Genomic DNA, 19,222 nt, shown 5'->3' with positions numbered 1-19,222 from the left:
AGCCTCCACATTGACTCTGTACCAGTACCCCCTGTATATAGCCTCCACATTGACTCTGTACCAGTACCCCCTGTATATAGCATCCACATTGACTCTGTACCAGTACCCCCTGTATATAGCATCCACATTGACTCTGTACCAGTACCCCCTGTATATAGCCTCCACATTGACTCTGTACCAGTACCCCCTGTATATAGCCTCCACATTGACTCTGTACCAGTACCCCCTGTATATAGCATCCACATTGACTCTGTACCAGTAATCCCTGTATATAGCCTCCACATTGACTCTGTACCAGTACCCCCTGTATATAGCCTCCACATTGACTCTGTACCAGTACCCCCTGTATATAGTCTCCACATTGACTCTGTACCAGTACCCCCTGTATATAGCCTCCACATTGACTCTGCACCGGTACCCCCTGTATATAGTCTCACTATTGTTATTTTACTGCTGCTCTTTAATTACCTTTGACTTTTATTTCTTATGTGTAGTTTTTTAAACGGCATTGTTGGTTAGGGGCTCGTAAGGAAGCATTTCACTGTAAGTTACCTGTTGTATTCGGCGCATGTGACTAATACAATTTGATTTGAAATCTATCCTTCGGTCTGATGAGTCCAACTTTGAGATTTTTGGTTTCAACCTCCGTTTCTTTGTGAGACGCAGGTGAACGGATGATCTCCGTATGTGTGGTTCACACCGTGAAGCATGGAGGAGGAGGTGTGATGGTTTGGGGGTGCTTTGCTAGTGACACAGTTTGTGATTTATATTCAAGGCACTTAATTCAAGGCACTTAACCAGCTTAACAGCATTCTGCAGTGATATGCCATCGCATCTGGTTTGGGCTTAGTGGGACTATCATTTGTTTTTCAACAGAACAATGATTCAAACGCACCTCCAGGCTGTGTAAAGGCTATTTGACCTAGAAGGAGAGTGATGGAGTGCTGCATCAGATGACCTGGCCTCCACAGTCACCTGACCTCAACCAAATTGAGGTGGTTTGGGATGAGTTGGACCGCAGAGAGAGTGAAGGAAGCAGTCAAAAGCAGTCAACAAGTGCGCAGCATATGTGGGAACTCCTTCAAGATAGTTGGAAAAGCATTCCAGGTGAAGCTGGTTGAGAGAATGTCAAGTGTGTGCAAAGATGTCAAGGAAAAAGGGTTGCTACTTTGAACAATCTATGATTCCATATATATGTTATTTCATGGGTTTGATGTCTTCACTATTATTCTACAATGTAGAAAATAGTAAAAAACAAAGAAAAACCCTTGAATGAGTCGTCGTTCTAAAACGTTTGACTGGTTCAGATATCAGATACACAATCAAAAAATCTCCTTGGAGATTCTTCTTTCCGTGAGAAGTGATGTCAAATCACGGGGCGGCAGGGTAGCCTAGTGGTTAGAGTGTAGAGGCGGCAGGTAGCCTAGTGGTTAGAGTGTAGAGGTGGCAGGGTAGCCTAGTGGTTAGAGTGTAGAGGCGGCAGGGTAGCCTAGTGGTTAGAGTGTAGAGGGGGCAGGGTAGCCTAGTGGTTAGAGTGTAGAGGTGGCAGGGTAGCCTAGTGGTTAGAGTGTAGAGGCGGCAGGGTAGCCTAGTGGTTAGAGTGTAGAGGTGGTAGGTAGCCTAGTGGTTAGAGTGTAGAGGTGGCAGGGTAGCCTAGTGGTTAGAGTGTAGAGGTGGCAGGGTGGCCTAGTGGTTAGAGTGTAGGGGTGGCAGGGTAGCCTAGTGGTTAGAGTGTAGGGGCGGCAGGGTAGCCTAGTGGTTAGAGTGTAGAGGCGGCAGGGTAGCCTAGTGGTTAGAGCGTTGGACTAGTAACCGGAAGGTTGCAAGTTCAAACCCCCGAGCTGACAAGGTACTAATCTGTTGTTCTGCCCCTGAACAGGTAGTTAACCCACTGTTCCCAGGCCGTCATTGAAAATAAGAATTTGTTCTTAACTGACTTGCCTGGTTAAATAAAGGTAAAAAAAATAAATACAATTTAATTAATTTAAAACATTTTTTAAAAATCTCACCGTTTTCAAAGGACCAACACTGCAAACAGGTCAAAGTTCAAAACAGGGGAAAGTCCATACCATATGTAGAATCAATGTAGAATCAAACCACCACAGTGCCTTGGTGGTACCTGACCTGTTGCTGGTGTGGATGTCCCCCTCTGTCTCTGCGTCTCCGTCCGATCCATCTCCCTCCTGCTGGGCTGTGGTGGTGCTGATGGCCCCTGTGCTGGAGCTCACACTACCTGGTCCTGCTGGGTGGCCCTCAACGGTCGTGTCCCCGTATGCACTGCTGCGGCCCGACACTAGAGAGAGAGAGACAAGGAAAGAGGACGAACATTAGGAAAACAGACCTCCGCCAAGTGCCAAGGGGACCTAGGGGTTTAGTGGGTACAGGACTAGGGATTAGTTGTGATTCGATTTGGCTTAAAAAGTACATCCTTCCTGCCTCCTTTCCTTGAAATAATGACTGATTAGACAGATGAACACAACAGTTCCACCATGTCATGGGGCGGCAGGGTGGCCTAGTGGTTAGAGTGTAGAGGTGGCAGGTAGTCTAGTGGTTAGAGTGTAGAGGTGGCAGGTAGTCTAGTGGTTAGAGTGTAGGGGTGGAAGGTAGTCTAGTGGTTAGAGTGTAGAGGTGGCAGGGTAGCCTAGTGGTTAGAGTGTAGAGGTGGCAGGGTGGCCTAGTGGTTCAGAACAGGGTAAGGTGGCAGGTAGCCATAGTGGTTAGAATGTAGAGGCAAAGGTAGCCAGTGGTTAGAGTGTAGAGGTGGCTGGCCTAGTGGTTGAGTGTGGGATGGTCCCCCTCTGGTTGAGTCTCCGTCCGATCCATCTCCCTCCTGGTGGGCTGAGGAGGTGGTGATGCCCCTAGTGGTTAGAGCTGTAGAGGTCGGCAGGGTGGCCCTCAGTGGTTAGAGTGTAGACTGGTAGGGTGGCCTAGTGGTTAGAGTGTAGAGGTGGTAGGTAGCCATTGGTTAACAGACCTAGAGCGGCAGGGTGGCCTAGTGGACATAGGGGTTTAGGGGTGGACTAGTGGTTAGTTGTGATTCGGCAGGGTGGCCTTGGCTTAAAAGTACATCCTTCCTGCCTCCTTTCCTTGAAATAATTACTGATTGGTTACAGATGTAGACGGCAGGGTCCACCATGGTCATGTGGGGCGGCAGGGTGGCCTAGTGGTTAGAGTGTAGGGCGGCAGGGTGGCCTAGTGGTTAGAGTGTAGAGGTGGTAGGTAGCCTAGTGGTTAGAGTGTAGAGGTGGCAGGTGGCCTAGTGGTTAGAGTGTAGAGGTGGTAGGGTGGCCTAGTGGTTAGAGTGTAGAGGCGGTAGGGTGGCCTAGTGGTTAGAGTGTAGAGGTGGCAGGTAGCCTAGTGGTTAGAGTGTAGAGGTGGCAGGTGGCCTAGTGGTTAGAGTGTAGAGGTGGCAGGGTGGCCTAGTGGTTAGAGTGTAGAGGTGGCAGGTAGCCTAGTGGTTAGAGTGTTGAGGAGGTAGGGTGGCAGTGGTTAGAGTGTAGAGCTGGCAAGGTACAAATCTGGTCATTCTGGTTTAGTAACAGGTTGCAAGTTAACCCACAGTTCCTAGACCAGGTACAAATCTGTCCGCCCCTGAACAGGCAGTTAACCCACTGTCCCAGGCCGTCATTGAAAATAAGAATTTGTTCTTAACTGACTTTCCTGGTTAAATAAAGGTAAATTTAAAAAAAAAAGTCTAAATCATAACTGCCAAGGAAACCAGGAAGGTCATTTGAAAAGGGCATCACAGTTTCCTCTGTGTGTCAACTCACCACTGTGTTCTCCTGCCACTGAGTCGATGGCAGACCCCCCGCTCTCTGACCCCACGCTGCCCCCGTGCTCGGCCGGAGAGGTCCGTAGCGTAGAACCGTCCGTGGCGGCTGTACTCCCCTCGTCGTCTGATGCTGGGGCTGTAAGCATAACCACAGCTGTTACAGGAAAAATACCCTCCCTCCTCTAGAAGCATAAGCACAGCTGTTACAGGAAAAATACCCTCCCTCCTCTAGAAGCATAAGCACAGCTGTTACAGGAAAAATACCCTCCCTCCTCTAGAAGCATAAGCACAGCTGTTACAGGAAAAATACCCTCCCTCCTCTAGAAGCATAAGCACAGCTGTTACAGGAAAAACACCCTCCCTCCTCTAGAAGCATAAGCACAGCTGTTACAGGAAAAACACCCTCCCTCCTCTAGAAGCATAAGCACAGCTGTTACAGGAAAAACACCCTCCCTCCTCTAGAAGCATAAGCACAGCTGTTACAGGAAAAATACCCTCCCTCCTCTAGAAGCATAAGCACAGCTGTTACAGGAAAAACACCCTCCCTCCCCTATTCTGCTTTTTTGTTAATGGAATAGAAAACTGAGTCCAGCTGCCCAAACACAGAACAATCTTAGTCTTGAACTACAAGACACTTTCAATGAAGAACCAAACGGGGCTTAATACCGTCCCCTTGAGATTGGCGTTTTTAAACAGATTTAAAAGATGGCAGGAGTCCCGTGTGTAGAATGAGCTTCGTTACCTGATGCGGTGGTGTCTGACAGGGTGCCTGCGTCTAGAGAAGAAGAGCTGGGAGCCTGACCTGACAGACCGAGAGACTGGAGACCGAGGGCACTGCTGCTGCTGCCTGGATCAACATATAACACCACCAACAAGGTCATTATCAACACAGCTAAACCTTCACAGTTCACTGCTACAGTGAGTCTGACCTGACAGACCTAGAGACCGGGAGGTCCAGGGCACACAGCTAAACCTTCACAGTTCACTGCTACAGTGAGTCTGACCTGACAGACCTAGAGACCGGGAGGTCCAGGGCACACAGCTAAACCTTCACAGTTCACTGCTACAGTGAGTCTGACCTGACAGACCTAGAGACCGGGAGGTCCAGGGAACTGGCTGCTAGAGCCCAGAATATTATAGCTGCAACAGTGTTGTCAAACCTGAACTCAAACACAGACAGTGGTTTACTGATCCAGACTCTAAAAAGGTCATGCTAGCATTAGCCAACTATGCTATCATGTCAAGCAAGGCTACAGAAACAAAATCAGTAGAACATGTTACTTTCTTTCCAGGCAAAAGATTATTGAAAAAAAAAAAAGATTAAGTAGCACAATATGTAAATCTAAAATATGAATATTCAAGTGTATGACTCTCACGATGGTGTTGTATTAGTGAGTATGGACCTTGCTGGTCCTGCTGGAGACTCAGTGCGATGGCCAGCTCCACCATGGTCTCGTCGTCCGCGTCTGGGGGGATGTCCAGCATCGGGGGGAAGCCCTCGGCCCCGGCCAGAAGAGCCTCCAGGGGAGATGGGTTTCCATTGTTCACATTCTCCGCCGTCTCCAGAACCATGGACTCAGACTGGATAGAGAGACACAGACCAGACACAACAGACAATAAGCAAAACACGATCGAAACGACAGATAAACGTTTGACATTTTTTTTTCCATCATGGACAGTATTTTGGTGTGTGTTTATATGGCTATTTGCAGGGCATAAAAATGTTTTTTTTGGGCCAACTGCCACTGTGGCCGGTAGATTTAAAACTCGACCAGCCAATCAGATTTGGTTATTTACCAGCCACTAAAATTATATCAACAAAAACAAACAACAACAAATTAGTTTTTCATGTTTCTAAAACAATACATATATTATTTGTAAATGTGACAAATAATTTAAAATCACATTCTTCTGCGACCGGAGCCTTTTAACAAAAATATTACACAGACAAAACTGTTCACCTGCCCCTTTAAGGGCGGGATGTTACCGTGGTAATGCGACTTGACTCCTGTTTGTGCATGTGAGATTGAGTATGAGGAGTGGACACTAGATTACTACAGTGTGTATGAGGAGTGGACACTAGATTACTACAGTGTGTATGAGGAGTGGACACTAGATTACTAGAGTGTGTATGAGGAGTGGACACTAGATTACTAGAGTGTGTATGAGGAGTGGACACTAGATTACTAGAGTGTGTATGAGGAGTGGACACTAGATTACTATAGTGTGTATGAGGAGTGGACACTAGATTACTACAGTGTGTATGAGGAGTGGACACTAGATTACTAGTGTGTATGAGGAGTGGACACTAGATTACTATAGTGTGTATGAGGAGTGGACACTAGATTACTATAGTGTGTATGAGGAGTGGACACTAGATTACTACAGTGTGTATGAGGAGTGGACACTAGATTACTACAGTGTGTATGAGGAGTGGACACTAGATTACTAGAGTGTGTATGAGGAGTGGACACTAGATTACTAGTGTGTAGTGTGTATGAGGAGTGGACACTAGATTACTACAGTGTGGATGAGGTGTGTAGTGGACACTAGATTACTAGAGTGTGTATGAGGAGTGGACACTAGATTATTACAGTGTGTATGAGGAGTGGACACTAGATTACTAGAGTGTGTATGAGGAGTGGACACTAGATTACTAGAGTGTGTATGAGGAGTGGACACTAGATTACTAGAGTGTGTATGAGGAGTGGACACTAGATTACTACAGTGTGTATGAGGAGTGGACACTAGATTACTACAGTGTGTATGAGGAGTGGACACTAGATTACTATAGTGTGTATGAGGAGTGGACACTAGATTACTACAGTGTGTATGAGGAGTGGACACTAGATTACTACAGTGTGTATGAGGAGTGGACACTAGATTACTACAGTGTGTATGAGGAGTACTATAGTGTGTATGAGGAGTGGACACTAGATTACTATAGTGTGTATGAGGAGTGGACACTAGATTACTACAGTGTGTATGAGGAGTGGACACTAGATTACTAGTGTGTATGAGGAGTGGACACTAGATTACTATAGTGTGTATGAGGAGTGGACACTAGATTACTATAGTGTGTATGAGGAGTGGACACTAGATTACTAGAGTGTGTATGAGGAGTGGACACTAGATTACTACAGTGTGTATGAGGAGTGGACACTAGATTACTAGAGTGTGTATGAGGAGTGGACACTAGATTACTACAGTGTGTATGAGGAGTGGACACTAGATTACTACAGTGTGTATGAGGAGTGGACACTAGATTACTACAGTGTGTATGAGGAGTGGACACTAGATTACTACAGTGTGTATGAGGAGTGGACACTAGATTACTACAGTGTGGACACTATGAGTGTATGAGGAGTGGACACTAGATTACTACAGTGTGTATGAGGAGTGGACACTAGATTACTATAGTGTGTATGAGGAGTGGACACTAGATTACTAGAGTGTGTATGAGGAGTGGACACTAGATTACTATAGTGTGTATGAGGAGTGGACACTAGATTACTAGAGTGTGTATGAGGAGTGGACACTAGATTACTAGAGTGTGTATGAGGAGTGGACACTAGATTACTAGAGTGTGTATGAGGAGTGGACACTAGATTACTACAGTGTGTATGAGGACACTAGATTACTAGTGTGTATGAGGAGTGGACACTAGAGTTACTACACTGTTACTAGGAGTGTGTATGAGGAGTGGACACTAGATTACTAGAGTGTGTATGAGGAGTGGACACTAGATTACTATAGTGTGTATGAGGAGTGGACACTAGATTACTATAGTGTGTATGAGGAGTGGACACTAGATTACTACAGTGTGTATGAGGAGTGGACACTAGATTACTACAGTGTGTATGAGGAGTGGACACTAGATTACTATAGTGTGTATGAGGAGTGGACACTAGATTACTACAGTGTGTATGAGGAGTGGACACTAGATTACTACAGTGTGTATGAGGAGTGGACACTAGATTACTACAGTGTGTATGAGGAGTGGACACTAGATTACTACAGTGTGTATGAGGAGTGGACACTAGATTACTAGAGTGTGTATGAGGAGTGGACACTAGATTACTAGAGTGTGTATGAGGAGTGGACACTAGATTACTAGAGTGTGTATGAGGAGTGGACACTAGATTACTATAGTGTGTATGAGGAGTGGACACTAGATTACTATAGTGTGTATGAGGAGTGGACACTAGATTACTACAGTGTGTATGAGGAGTGTGTATGAGGGAGTGGACACTAGATTACTACAGTGTGTATGAGGACACTAGTGTGTATGAGGAGTGGACACTAGATTACTACAGTGTGTATGAGGAGTGGACACTAGATTACTACAGTGTGTATGAGGAGTGGACACTAGATTACTACAGTGTGTATGAGGAGTGGACACTAGATTACTACAGTGTGTATGAGGAGTGGACACTAGATTACTAGAGTGTGTATGAGGAGTGGACACTAGATTACTAGAGTGTGTATGAGGAGTGGACACTAGATTACTACAGTGTGTATGAGGAGTGTGTATGAGGAGTGGACACTAGATTACTACAGTGTGTATGAGGAGTGGACACTAGATTACTATAGTGTGTATGAGGAGTGGACACTAGATTACTACAGTGTGTATGAGGAGTGGACACTAGATTACTACAGTGTGTATGAGGAGTGGACACTAGATTACTACAGTGTGTATGAGGAGTGGACACTAGATTACTACAGTGTGTATGAGGAGTGGACACTAGATTACTACAGTGTGTATGAGGAGTGGACACTAGATTACTAGAGTGTGTATGAGGAGTGGACACTAGATTACTAGAGTGTGTATGAGGAGTGGACACTAGATTACTAGAGTGTGTATGAGGAGTGGACACTAGATTACTAGAGTGTGTATGAGGAGTGGACACTAGATTACTAGAGTGTGTATGAGGAGTGGACACTAGATTACTAGAGTGTGTATGAGGAGTGGACACTAGATTACTAGAGTGTGTATGAGGAGTGGACACTAGATTACTACAGTGTGTATGAGGAGTGGACACTAGATTACTACAGTGTGTATGAGGAGTGGACACTAGATTACTACAGTGTGTATGAGGAGTGGACACTAGATTACTACAGTGTGTATGAGGAGTGGACACTAGATTACTAGAGTGTGTATGAGGAGTGGACACTAGATTACTAGAGTGTGTATGAGGAGTGGACACTAGATTACTACAGTGTGTATGAGGAGTGGACACTAGATTACTACAGTGTGTATGAGGAGTGGACACTAGATTACTACAGTGTGTATGAGGAGTGGACACTAGATTACTACAGTGTGTATGAGGAGTGGGTGAGGAGGAGTGGACACTAGCGATTGGACCAGACTCACCACCATCTCAAAGAGACTCACCACCATCTCAAAGTCGCCATGGTCGACCTCACCCTGCTCCTGACTCTCCTGCCTGCCCCCCTCTCCTCCCGTCAGCCCCGACGGCTGCATCTTGTCATCAACATCATCCTCATCATCATCGTCTTTGTCTCCTGGAGGAGGAGGAGGGAGAAAGGAGAACACTCAGCATCGATGAAATCATTTAGTGGTTTCTGATTTGTCTAAGCCTTTACTCCTAACTCTTTAAGAGATTAATAGAGTAGAGGACGTTGAAAAACTATTCTAAAATATAGAAGAACTGAAAAGTAAACAAAAATATCTGTTTTTTAATTTGTTTTTATACTGTTCTGAAATTAACTTAAAAGCCATCTAACCCTGTTCCTGTCGAGCTCCCGTCCTCTAGGTTTTCATTCTAACCCTGTTCCTGTCGAGCTCCCGTCCTCTAGGTTTTCATTCTAACCCTGTTCCTGTCGAGCTCCCGTCCCCTGGGTTTTCATTCTAACCCTGTTCCTGTCGAGCTCCCGTCCCCTGGGTTTTCATTCTAACCCTGTTCCTGTCGAGCTCCCCTAGTCCTAGAGTGGGTTTTCATTCTAACCCTGTTCCTGTCGAGCTCCCGTCCTCTAGGTTTTCATTCTAACCCTGTTCCTGTCGAGCTCCCGTCCCACTGGGTTTTCATTCTAACCCTGTTCCTGTCGAGTGTGTCCCTGGGTTTTCATTCTAACCCTGTTCCTGTCGAGCTCCACTGTCCTCTAGGTTTTCATTCAAACCCTGTTCCTGTCGAGCTCCCGTCCTCTGGGTTTTCATTCAAACCCTGTTCCTAGAGTGTGTCGAGCTCCCGATTCTGGGTTTTCATTCTAACCCTGTTCCTGTCGAGCTCCCGTCCTCTGGGTTTTCATTCTAACCCTGTTCCTGGAGAGCTCCCGTCCTCTAGGTTTTCATTCTAACCCTGTTCCTGTCGAGCTCCCGTCCTCTAGGTTTTCATTCAAACCCTGTTCCTGTCGAGCTCCCGTCCTCTGGGTTTTCATTCTAACCCTGTTCCTGTCGAGCTCCCGTCCTCTAGGTTTTCATTCTAACCCTGTTCCTGTCGAGCTCCCGTCCTCTGGGTTGTCATTCTAACCCTGTTCCTGTCGAGCTCCCGTCCTCTGGGTTGTCATTCTAACCCTGTTCCTGTCGAGCTCCCGTCCTCTGGGTTGTCATTCTAACCCTGTTCCTGTCGAGCTCCCGTCCTCTGGGTTGTCATTCTAACCCTGTTCCTGTCGAGCTCCCGTCCTCTGGGTTGTCATTCTAACCCTGTTCCTGTCGAGCTCCCGTCCTCTGGGTTGTCATTCTAACCCTGTTCCTGTCGAGCTCCCGTCCTCTAGGTTTTCATTCTAACCCTGTTCCTGGAGAGCTCCCGTCCTCTGGGTTTTCATTCTAACCCTGTTCCTGTCGAGTGGACACTGGTCCTCTGGGTTTTCATTCTAACCCTGTTCCTGGAGAGCACCTACAGTGTCTGGGTTTTCATTCTAACCCTGTTCCTGGATGAGCTGGACACTGGATCCTCTACAGTGTTTTCATTCTAACCCTGTTCCTGTGTATGAGCTCCCGTCCTCTAGGTTTTCATTCAAACCCTGTTCCTGTCGAGCTCCCGTCCTCTGGGTTTTCATTCTAACCCTGTTCCTGTCGAGCTCCACTAGTCCTACTAGGTTTTCATTCTAACCCTGTTCCTGTCGAGCTCCCGTCCTCTGGGTTGTCATTCTAACCCTGTTCCTGTCGAGCTCCCTAGTCCTCTGGGTTGTCATTCTAACCCTGTTCCTGTCGAGCTCCCTAGATCCTCTGGGTTGTCATTCTAACCCTGTTCCTGTCGAGCTCCACTAGTCCTCTGGGTATGTCATTCTAACCCTGTTCCTGTCGAGCTGGACCGTCCTCTGGGTTGTCATTCTAACCCTGTTCCTGTCGACACTCCTACAGTCCTCTGGGTTTTCATTCTAACCCTGTTCCTGTCGAGCTCCCTAGTCCTCTAGGTTTTCATTCTAACCCTGTTCCTGTCGAGCTCCACGTCCTCTGGGTTTTCATTCTGGACCCTGTTCCTGTGAGCTCCCGTGGACACTGGGTTTTCATTCTAACCCTGTTCCTGTGTGAGCTCCACTGTCCTCTGGGTTTTCATTCTAACCCTGTTCCTGTGTATGAGCTCCACTGGATCCTCTGGGTTTTCATTCTAACCCTGTTCCTGTCGAGCTCACTGTCCTCTGTGTTTTCATTCTAACCCTGTTCCTGTGTATGAGCTGGACACTAGATCCTCTAGGTTTTCATTCTAACCCTGTTCCTGTCTGTATGAGGAGTGGACACTAGATTACTCTAGGTTTTCATTCAAACCCTGTTCCTGTGTATGAGCTCCCTGGTCCTCTGGTTTTCATTCTAACCCTGTTCCTGTGTGTATGAGGAGTGGACCTCTAGGTTTTGAGGAGTGGACATTCTAACCCTGTTCCTGTCGAGCTCCCGTCCTCTGGGTTGTCATTCTAACCCTGTTCCTGTGTATGAGCTGGACACGTGTCTGAGGTTGTCATTCTAACCCTGTTCCTGTGTATGAGCTCCACTAGATCCTCTGGGTGTGTCATTCTAACCCTGTTCCTGTCGAGCTGTGTATCTGGGTTTTCATTCTAACCCTGTTCCTGTCGAGCCACCATCCTCTGGGTTGTCATTCTAACCCTGTTCCCCCTGTCGAGCTCACCGTCCTCTGGGTTTCATTCTAACCCTGTTCCTGTCGAGCTCCCCCGTCCTCTAGGTTTTCATTCTAACCCTGTTCCTGGAGAGCTCAGCATCGATCCTCTGGGTTTTCATTCTAACCCTGTTCCTAACTCTTTAAGAGCTTAATAGTAGAGGACGGTTTATTCTAAAATTAGAAGAACTGAAAAGTAAACAAAAATATCTGTTCCTGTTTGTTTTTATACTGTTCTGGGTTTTCATCTAACCCTGTTCCTGTCGAGCTCCCGTCCTCTAGGTTGTCATTCTAACCCTGTTCCTGGAGAGCTCCCGTCCTCTAGGTTGTCATTCTAACCCTGTTCCTGTCGAGCTCCCGTCCTCTGGGTTTTCATTCTAACCCTGTTCCTGTCGAGCTCCCGTCCTCTAGGTTTTCATTCTAACCCTGTTCCTGTCGAGCTCCCGTCCCTGGGTTTTCATTCTAACCCTGTTCCTGTCGAGCTCCCGTCCTCTAGGTTTTCATTCTAACCCTGTTCCTGTCGAGCTCCCGTCCTCTGGGTTTTCATTCAAACCCTGTTCCTGTCGAGCTCCCGTCCTCTAGGTTTTCATTCAAACCCTGTTCCTGTCGAGCTCCCGTCCTCTAGGTTTTCATTCTAACCCTGTTCCTGTCGAGCTCCCGTCCTCTAGGTTTTCATTCAACCCTGTTCCTGTCGAGCTCCCGTCCTCTAGGTTTTCATTCTAACCCTGTTCCTGTCGAGCTCCCGTCCTCTAGGTTTTCATTCTAACCCTGTTCCTGTCGAGCTCCCGTCCTCTGGGTTTCATTCTAACCCTGTTCCTGGAGAGCTCCCGTCCTCTAGGTTGTCATTCTAACCCTGTTCCTGGAGAGCTCCCGTCCTCTAGGTTGTCATTCTAACCCTGTTCCTGTCGAGCTCCCGTCCTCTAGGTTGTCATTCTAACCCTGTTCCTGTCGAGCTCCCGTCCTCTAGGTTGTCATTCTAACCCTAATCCAACGCACCTGATTCTAATTATTAGCTGGGTTGATAAACTGAATCAGATTAGTTACGAAATGGGATTCGAGTGAAAACCTTTCAGGAAGATTGCTCTCCAGGAAAACAGGGTTTGAAAGCCCTGGTCTGAAAGCCCTGGTCTGAAAGCCCTGGTTTGAAAGCCCTGGTCTGATTTCAGGGGTAGAAGATACATACCCATGGGTGTGTTGGAGCGAGGGGGAGAAGGAAGAGTCACGTGACGCCGTTTGTTCCTGGGTCGGAGTACTCGGATCAGGGCCTGCTTACAGGCGAAGCTAACAGACGTGTCCTGGAATACAAAAACAGAATCAAAATCACTTAAAATGTATTTTATAATACACTTTTTACATCATGTAAGTGCTATTTAGGTAACGAAACAAGTTTGAACACAGCGAAAAATGCCGATCCAGGATCAACACAGCACAAAAAATGACTATTGCAAATATATTTTCCACAGGTCTATGTCTAAAGCGTAACTGAGGAACGTACGGGACACAGGAGCATCTGCATGTAGATCTTGGAGGCCACGTTAATGTAGTCCAGCTCACAGGTACAGAACCCATGGATGATGTCCACCAATGCGTTCACTGTAGCTTCAATGTGGGTCAGACCTGGAGAGGGACAACAATCGATCGATTCATATAATTAGTCTAAACAAACATCACCATTTTTTAAATTTTATATATAAATAAATAAATAAATATTTATTTATATATATTTTATTTAAAAAAAAAACATGTGTACAGCAGATTTAAAAAGTTTAAGTAGAACATGCCGTGGGTCCCCCCAAAAAAAAAGGTAAAACAAAAATGTTGGTTTGAAAATATATATCACCAAACTGAACACTACCCAGCTATGAGACGATGTGAGCTATCCTGGTCAGACAGGTAGGGGCCAGGAAAGACAATGTGAGTTTACCTGGTCAGACAGGTAGGGGCCAGGTAAGACAACGTGAGTTTACCTGGTCAGACAGGTAGGGGCCAGGTAAGACAACGTGAGTTTACCTGGTCAGACAGGCAGGAGCCAGGAAAGACAATGTGAGTTTACCTGGTCAGACAGGTAGGGGCCAGGAAAGACAATGTGAGTTTACCTGGTCAGACAGGTAGGGGCCAGGAAAGACAATGTGAGTTTACCTGGTCAGACAGGCAGGGGCCAGGAAAGACAATGTGAGTTTACCTGGTCAGACAGGTAGGGGCCAGGAAAGACAATGTGAGTTTACCTGGCAGACAGGTAGGGGCCAGGAAAGACAATGTGAGTTTACCTGGCAGACAGGCAGGGGCCAGGAAAGACAATGTGAGTTTACCTGGCAGACAGGCAGGAGCCAGGAAAGACAATGTGAGTTTACCTGGCAGACAGGTAGGGGCCAGGAAAGACAATGTGAGTTTACCTGGTCAGACAGGCAGGGGCCAGGTAAGACAATGTGAGTTTACCTGGCAGACAGGCAGGGAGGGGCCAGGAAAGACAATGTGAGTTTACCTGGCAGACAGGCAGGGGCCAGGAAAGACAGGTAGGGGCCAGGTAGGGGCCAGGTAGACAATGTGAGTTTACCTGGCAGACAGGCAGGGAGGGGCCAGGTAAGACAATGTGAGTTTACCTGGTCAGACAGGCAGGAGCCAGGTAAGACAATGTGAGTTTACCTGGCAGACAGGCAGGGAGGGGCCAGGTAAGACAATGTGAGTTTACCTGGCAGACAGGCAGGAGGGGCCAGGTAAGACAACGTGAGTTTACCTGGCAGACAGGTAGGGGCCAGGACAGACAATGTGAGTTTACCTGGCAGACAGGCAGGGGCCAGGAAAGACAATGTGAGTTTACCTGGCAGACAGGCAGGAGCCAGGTAAGACAATGTGAGTTTACCTGGCAGACAGGCAGGAGCCAGGAAAGACAATGTGAGTTTACCTGGCAGACAGGCAGGAGCCAGGTAAGACAATGTGAGTTTACCTGGCAGACAGGCAGGAGCCAGGTAAGACAATGTGAGTTTACCTGGCAGACAGGAGGGGCCAGGTAAGACAATGTGAGTTTACCTGGCAGACAGGCAGGGGCCAGGAAAGCGTTCTTTGGTTTGAGGGCATGGAGCTTCCAGAAGTTATTGACCAGCTGCATGATGAAGTTACATCCCTCACTGTCCATCTGTTTCTGGCCCTCCTCAGTCATCTCTGAACAAACAAACAAACAAACAAATGTCAATATTTGGTCTCAGTCAATAGGTTGTTACCTGTATCAACACTAGAAGGTTTGGTCTCAGTCAATAGGTTGTTACCTGTATCAACACTAGAAGGTTCAGTCAATAGGTTGTTACCTGTATCAACACTAGAAGGTTTGGTCAATAGGTTGTTACCTGTATCAACACTAGAAGGTTCAGTCAATAGGTTGTTACCTGTATCAACACTAGAAGGTTCAGTCAATAGGTTGTTACCTGTATCAACACTAGAAGGTTTGGTCAATAGGTTGTTACCTGTATCAACACTAGAAGGTTCAGTCAATAGGTTGTTACCTGTATCAACACTAGAAGGTTCGGTCAATAGGTTGTTACCTGTATCAACACTAGAAGGTTTGGTCAATAGGTTGTTACCTGTATCAATACTAGAAGGTTCAGTCAATAGGTTGTTACCTGTATCAACACTAGAAGGTTTGGTCAATAGGTTGTTACCTGTATCAACACTAGAAGGTTCAGTCAATAGGTTGTTACCTGTATCAACACTAGAAGGTTCGGTCAATAGGTTGTTACCTGTATCAATACTAGAAGGTTCAGTCAATAGGTTGTTACCTGTATCAACACTAGAAGGTTCGGTCAATAGGTTGTTACCTGTATCAATACTAGAAGGTTCAGTCAATAGGTTGTTACCTGTATCAATACTAGAAGGTTCAGTCAATAGGTTGTTACCTGTATCAACACTAGAAGGTTCGGTCAATAGGTTGTTACCTGTATCAACACTAGAAGGTTCAGTCAATAGGTTGTTACCTGTATCAACACTAGAAGGTTTGGTCAATAGGTTGTTACCTGTATCAATACTAGAAGGTTCAGTCAATAGGTTGTTACCTGTATCAACACTAGAAGGTTTGGTCTCAGTCAATAGGTTGTTACCTGTATCAACACTAGAAGGTTTGGTCTCAGTCAATAGGTTGTTACCTGTATCAATACTAGAAGGTTCAGTTAATAGGTTGTTACCTGTATCAACACTAGAAGGTTCAGTCAATAGGTTGTTACCTGCATCAATACTAGAAGGTTCAGTCAATAGGTTGTTACCTGTATCAACACTAGAAGGGTCAGTCAATAGGTTGTTACCTGTATCAACACTAGAAGGTTCAGTCAATAGGTTGTTACCTGTATCAACACTAGAAGGTTTGGTCAATAGGTTGTTACCTGTATCAATACTAGAAGGTTCAGTCAATAGGTTGTTACCTGTATCAACACTAGAAGGGTCAGTCAATAGGTTGTTACCTGTATCAACACTAGAAGGTTTGGTCAATAGGTTGTTACCTGTATCAACACTAGAAGGTTCAGTCAATAGGTTGTTACATGTATCAACACTAGAAGGTTTGGTCAATAGGTTGTTACCTGTATCAACACTAGAAGGTTTGGTCAATAGGTTGTTACCTGTATCAATACTAGAAGGTTCAGTCAATAGGTTGTTACCTGTATCAACACTAGAAGGTTTGGTCTCAGTCAATAGGTTGTTACCTGTATCAACACTAGAAGGTTTGGTCTCAGTCAATAGGTTGTTACCTGCATCAATACTAGAAGGTTCAGTCAATAGGTTGTTACCTGTATCAACACTAGAAGGTTCAGTCAATAGGTTGTTACCTGTATCAACACTAGAAGGTTCAGTCAATAGGTTGTTACCTGCATCAACACTAGAAGGTTCAGTCAATAGGTTGTTACCTGCATCAATACTAGAAGGTTCAGTCAATAGGTTGTTACCTGCATCAACACTAGAAGGTTCAGTTAATAGGTTGTTACCTGTATCAACACTAGAAGGTTTGGTCTCAGTCAATAGGTTGTTACCTGCATCAATACTAGAAGGTTCAGTCAATAGGTTGTTACCTGTATCAACACTAGAAGGTTCAGTCAATAGGTTGTTACCTGTATCAACACTAGAAGGTTCAGTCAATAGGTTGTTACCTGTATCAACACTAGAAGGTTCAGTCAATAGGTTGTTACCTGCATCAACACTAGAAGGTTTGGTCTCAGTCAATAGGTTGTTACCTGCATCAACACTAGAAGGTTCAGTCAATAGGTTGTTACCTGCATCAACACTAGAAGGTTCAGTCAATAGGATGTTACCTGCATCAATACTAGAAGGTTCAGTCAATAGGATGTTACCTGTATCAACACTAGAAGGTTCAGTCAATAGGTTGTTACCTGTATCAACACTAGAAGGTTTGGTCTCAGTCAATAGGTTGTTACCTGTATCAATACTAGAAGGTTCAGTCAATACGTTGTTACCTGTATCAACACTAGAAGGTTCAGTCAATAGGTTGTTACCTGTATCAACACTAGAAGGTTTGGTCTCAGTCAATAGGTTGTTACCTGCATCAATACTAGAAGGTTCAGTCAATAGGTTGTTACCTGTATCAACACTAGAAGGTTCAGTCAATAGGTTGTTACCTGTATCAACACTAGAAGGTTCAGTCAATAGGTTGTTACCTGCATCAACACTAGAAGGTTCAGTCAATAGGTTGTTACCTGCATCAACACTAGAAGGTTCAGTTAATAGGTTGTTACCTGTATCAACACTAGAAGGTTCAGTCAATAGGTTGTTACCTGCATCAATACTAGAAGGTTCAGTCAATAGGTTGTTACCTGTATCAACACTAGAAGGTTCAGTCAATAGGTTGTTACCTGTATCAACACTAGAAGGTTCAGTCAATAGGTTGTTACCTGCATCAATACTAGAAGGTTCAGTCAATAGGATGTTACCTGTATCAACACTAGAAGGTTCAGTCAATAGGTTGTTACCTGTATCAACACTAGAAGGTTTGGTCTCAGTCAATAGGTTGTTACCTGTATCAATACTAGAAGGTTCAGTCAATACGTTGTTACCTGTATCAACACTAGAAGGTTCAGTCAATAGGTTGTTACCTGTATCAACACTAGAAGGTTCAGTCAATAGGTTGTTACCTGTACCAACACTAGAAGGTTCAGTCAATAGGTTGCTACCTGTATCAACACTAGAAGGTTTGGTCTCAGTCAATAGGTTGTTACCTGTATCAACACTAGAAGGTTCAGTCAATAGGTTGTTACCTGTATCAACACTAGAAGGTTTGGTCTCAGTCAATAGGTTGTTACCTGCATCAACACTAGAAGGTTCAGTCAATAGGTTGTTACCTGCATCAACACTAGAAGGTTCAGTCAATAGGTTGTTACCTGCATCAACACTAGAAGGTTCAGTTAATAGGTTGTTACCTGTATCAACACTAGAAGGTTTGGTCTCAGTCAATAGGTTGTTACCTGTATCAACACTAGAAGGTTTGGTCTCAGTCAATAGGTTGTTACCTGCATCAACACTAGAAGGTTCAGTCAATAGGTTGTTACCTGTACCAACACTAGAAGGTTCAGTCAATAGGTTGCTACCTGTATCAACACTAGAAGGTTTGGTCTCAGTCAATAGGTTGTTACCTGTATCAACACTAGAAGGTTCAGTCAATAGGTTGTTACCTGTATCAACACTAGAAGGTTTGGTCTCAGTGAAGTGCACCAGGTTACTGGGTCTCATGATGGCGATGCAGCGTGCCGTGATCACCAGTCGCTGGAACAACTCAGGGTCCAGGTCTCTGCTGTCACGACTACAGCTGTTCAGACACTGCACCGCGTTGCTCAACAGGGACTGGTCCTAGGGGAGAGACATGTCACAGGAGAGAGGTGAGTGGGACTGGTCCTAGGGGAGAGACATGTCACAGGAGAGAGAGGTGAGTGGGACTGGTCCTAGGGGAGAGACATGTCACAGGAGAGAGAGAGGTGAGTGGGACTGGTCCTAGGGGAGAGACATGTCACAGGAGAGAGAGAGGTGAGTGGGACTGGTCCTAGGGGAGAGACATGTCACAGGAGAGAGAGAGGTGAGTGGGACTGGTCCTAGGGGAGAGACATGTCACAGGAGAGAGAGGGGTGAGTGGGACTGGTCCTAGGGGAGAGACATGTCACAGGAGAGAGAGGGGTGAGTGGGACTGGTCCTAGGGAGAGACATGTCACAGGAGAGAGGTCTGAGTGGGACTGGTCCTAGGGGAGACATGTCACAGGAGAGAGAGAGGTGAGTGGGACTGGTCCTAGGGGAGAGACATGTCACGGGAGAGAGAGAGGTGAGTGGGACTGGTCCTAGGGGAGAGACATGTCACAGGAGAGAGAGAGGTGAGTGGGACTGGTCCTAGGGGAGAGAC

At 45.9% G+C, this 19,222-nt stretch overlaps 1 protein-coding gene across 1 annotated transcript in view; it reads right to left on the bottom strand.

The window, feature by feature from the left end:
- Positions 1-19,222, bottom strand: part of LOC118360485 (E3 ubiquitin-protein ligase UBR4) — a 178,395-nt gene that overhangs the window by 60,821 nt on the left and 98,352 nt on the right. Inside the window, 9 exon segments of the mRNA XM_052484171.1 lie at positions 2,125-2,293; positions 3,771-3,908; positions 4,515-4,619; positions 5,176-5,353; positions 9,168-9,298; positions 13,028-13,139; positions 13,340-13,461; positions 14,872-15,003; positions 18,507-18,681. Coding sequence (XP_052340131.1) covers positions 2,125-2,293; positions 3,771-3,908; positions 4,515-4,619; positions 5,176-5,353; positions 9,168-9,298; positions 13,028-13,139; positions 13,340-13,461; positions 14,872-15,003; positions 18,507-18,681 — 1,262 coding nt within the window.

The sequence above is a fragment of the Oncorhynchus keta genome, chromosome 28 (genome assembly GCF_023373465.1).
Source record: "Oncorhynchus keta strain PuntledgeMale-10-30-2019 chromosome 28, Oket_V2, whole genome shotgun sequence".
Classification (NCBI taxonomy): domain Eukaryota; kingdom Metazoa; phylum Chordata; class Actinopteri; order Salmoniformes; family Salmonidae; genus Oncorhynchus; species Oncorhynchus keta.
The sequence above is the reverse complement of the archived record's forward strand: the minus strand, read 5'-3'. Positions and strand labels throughout refer to the sequence as shown.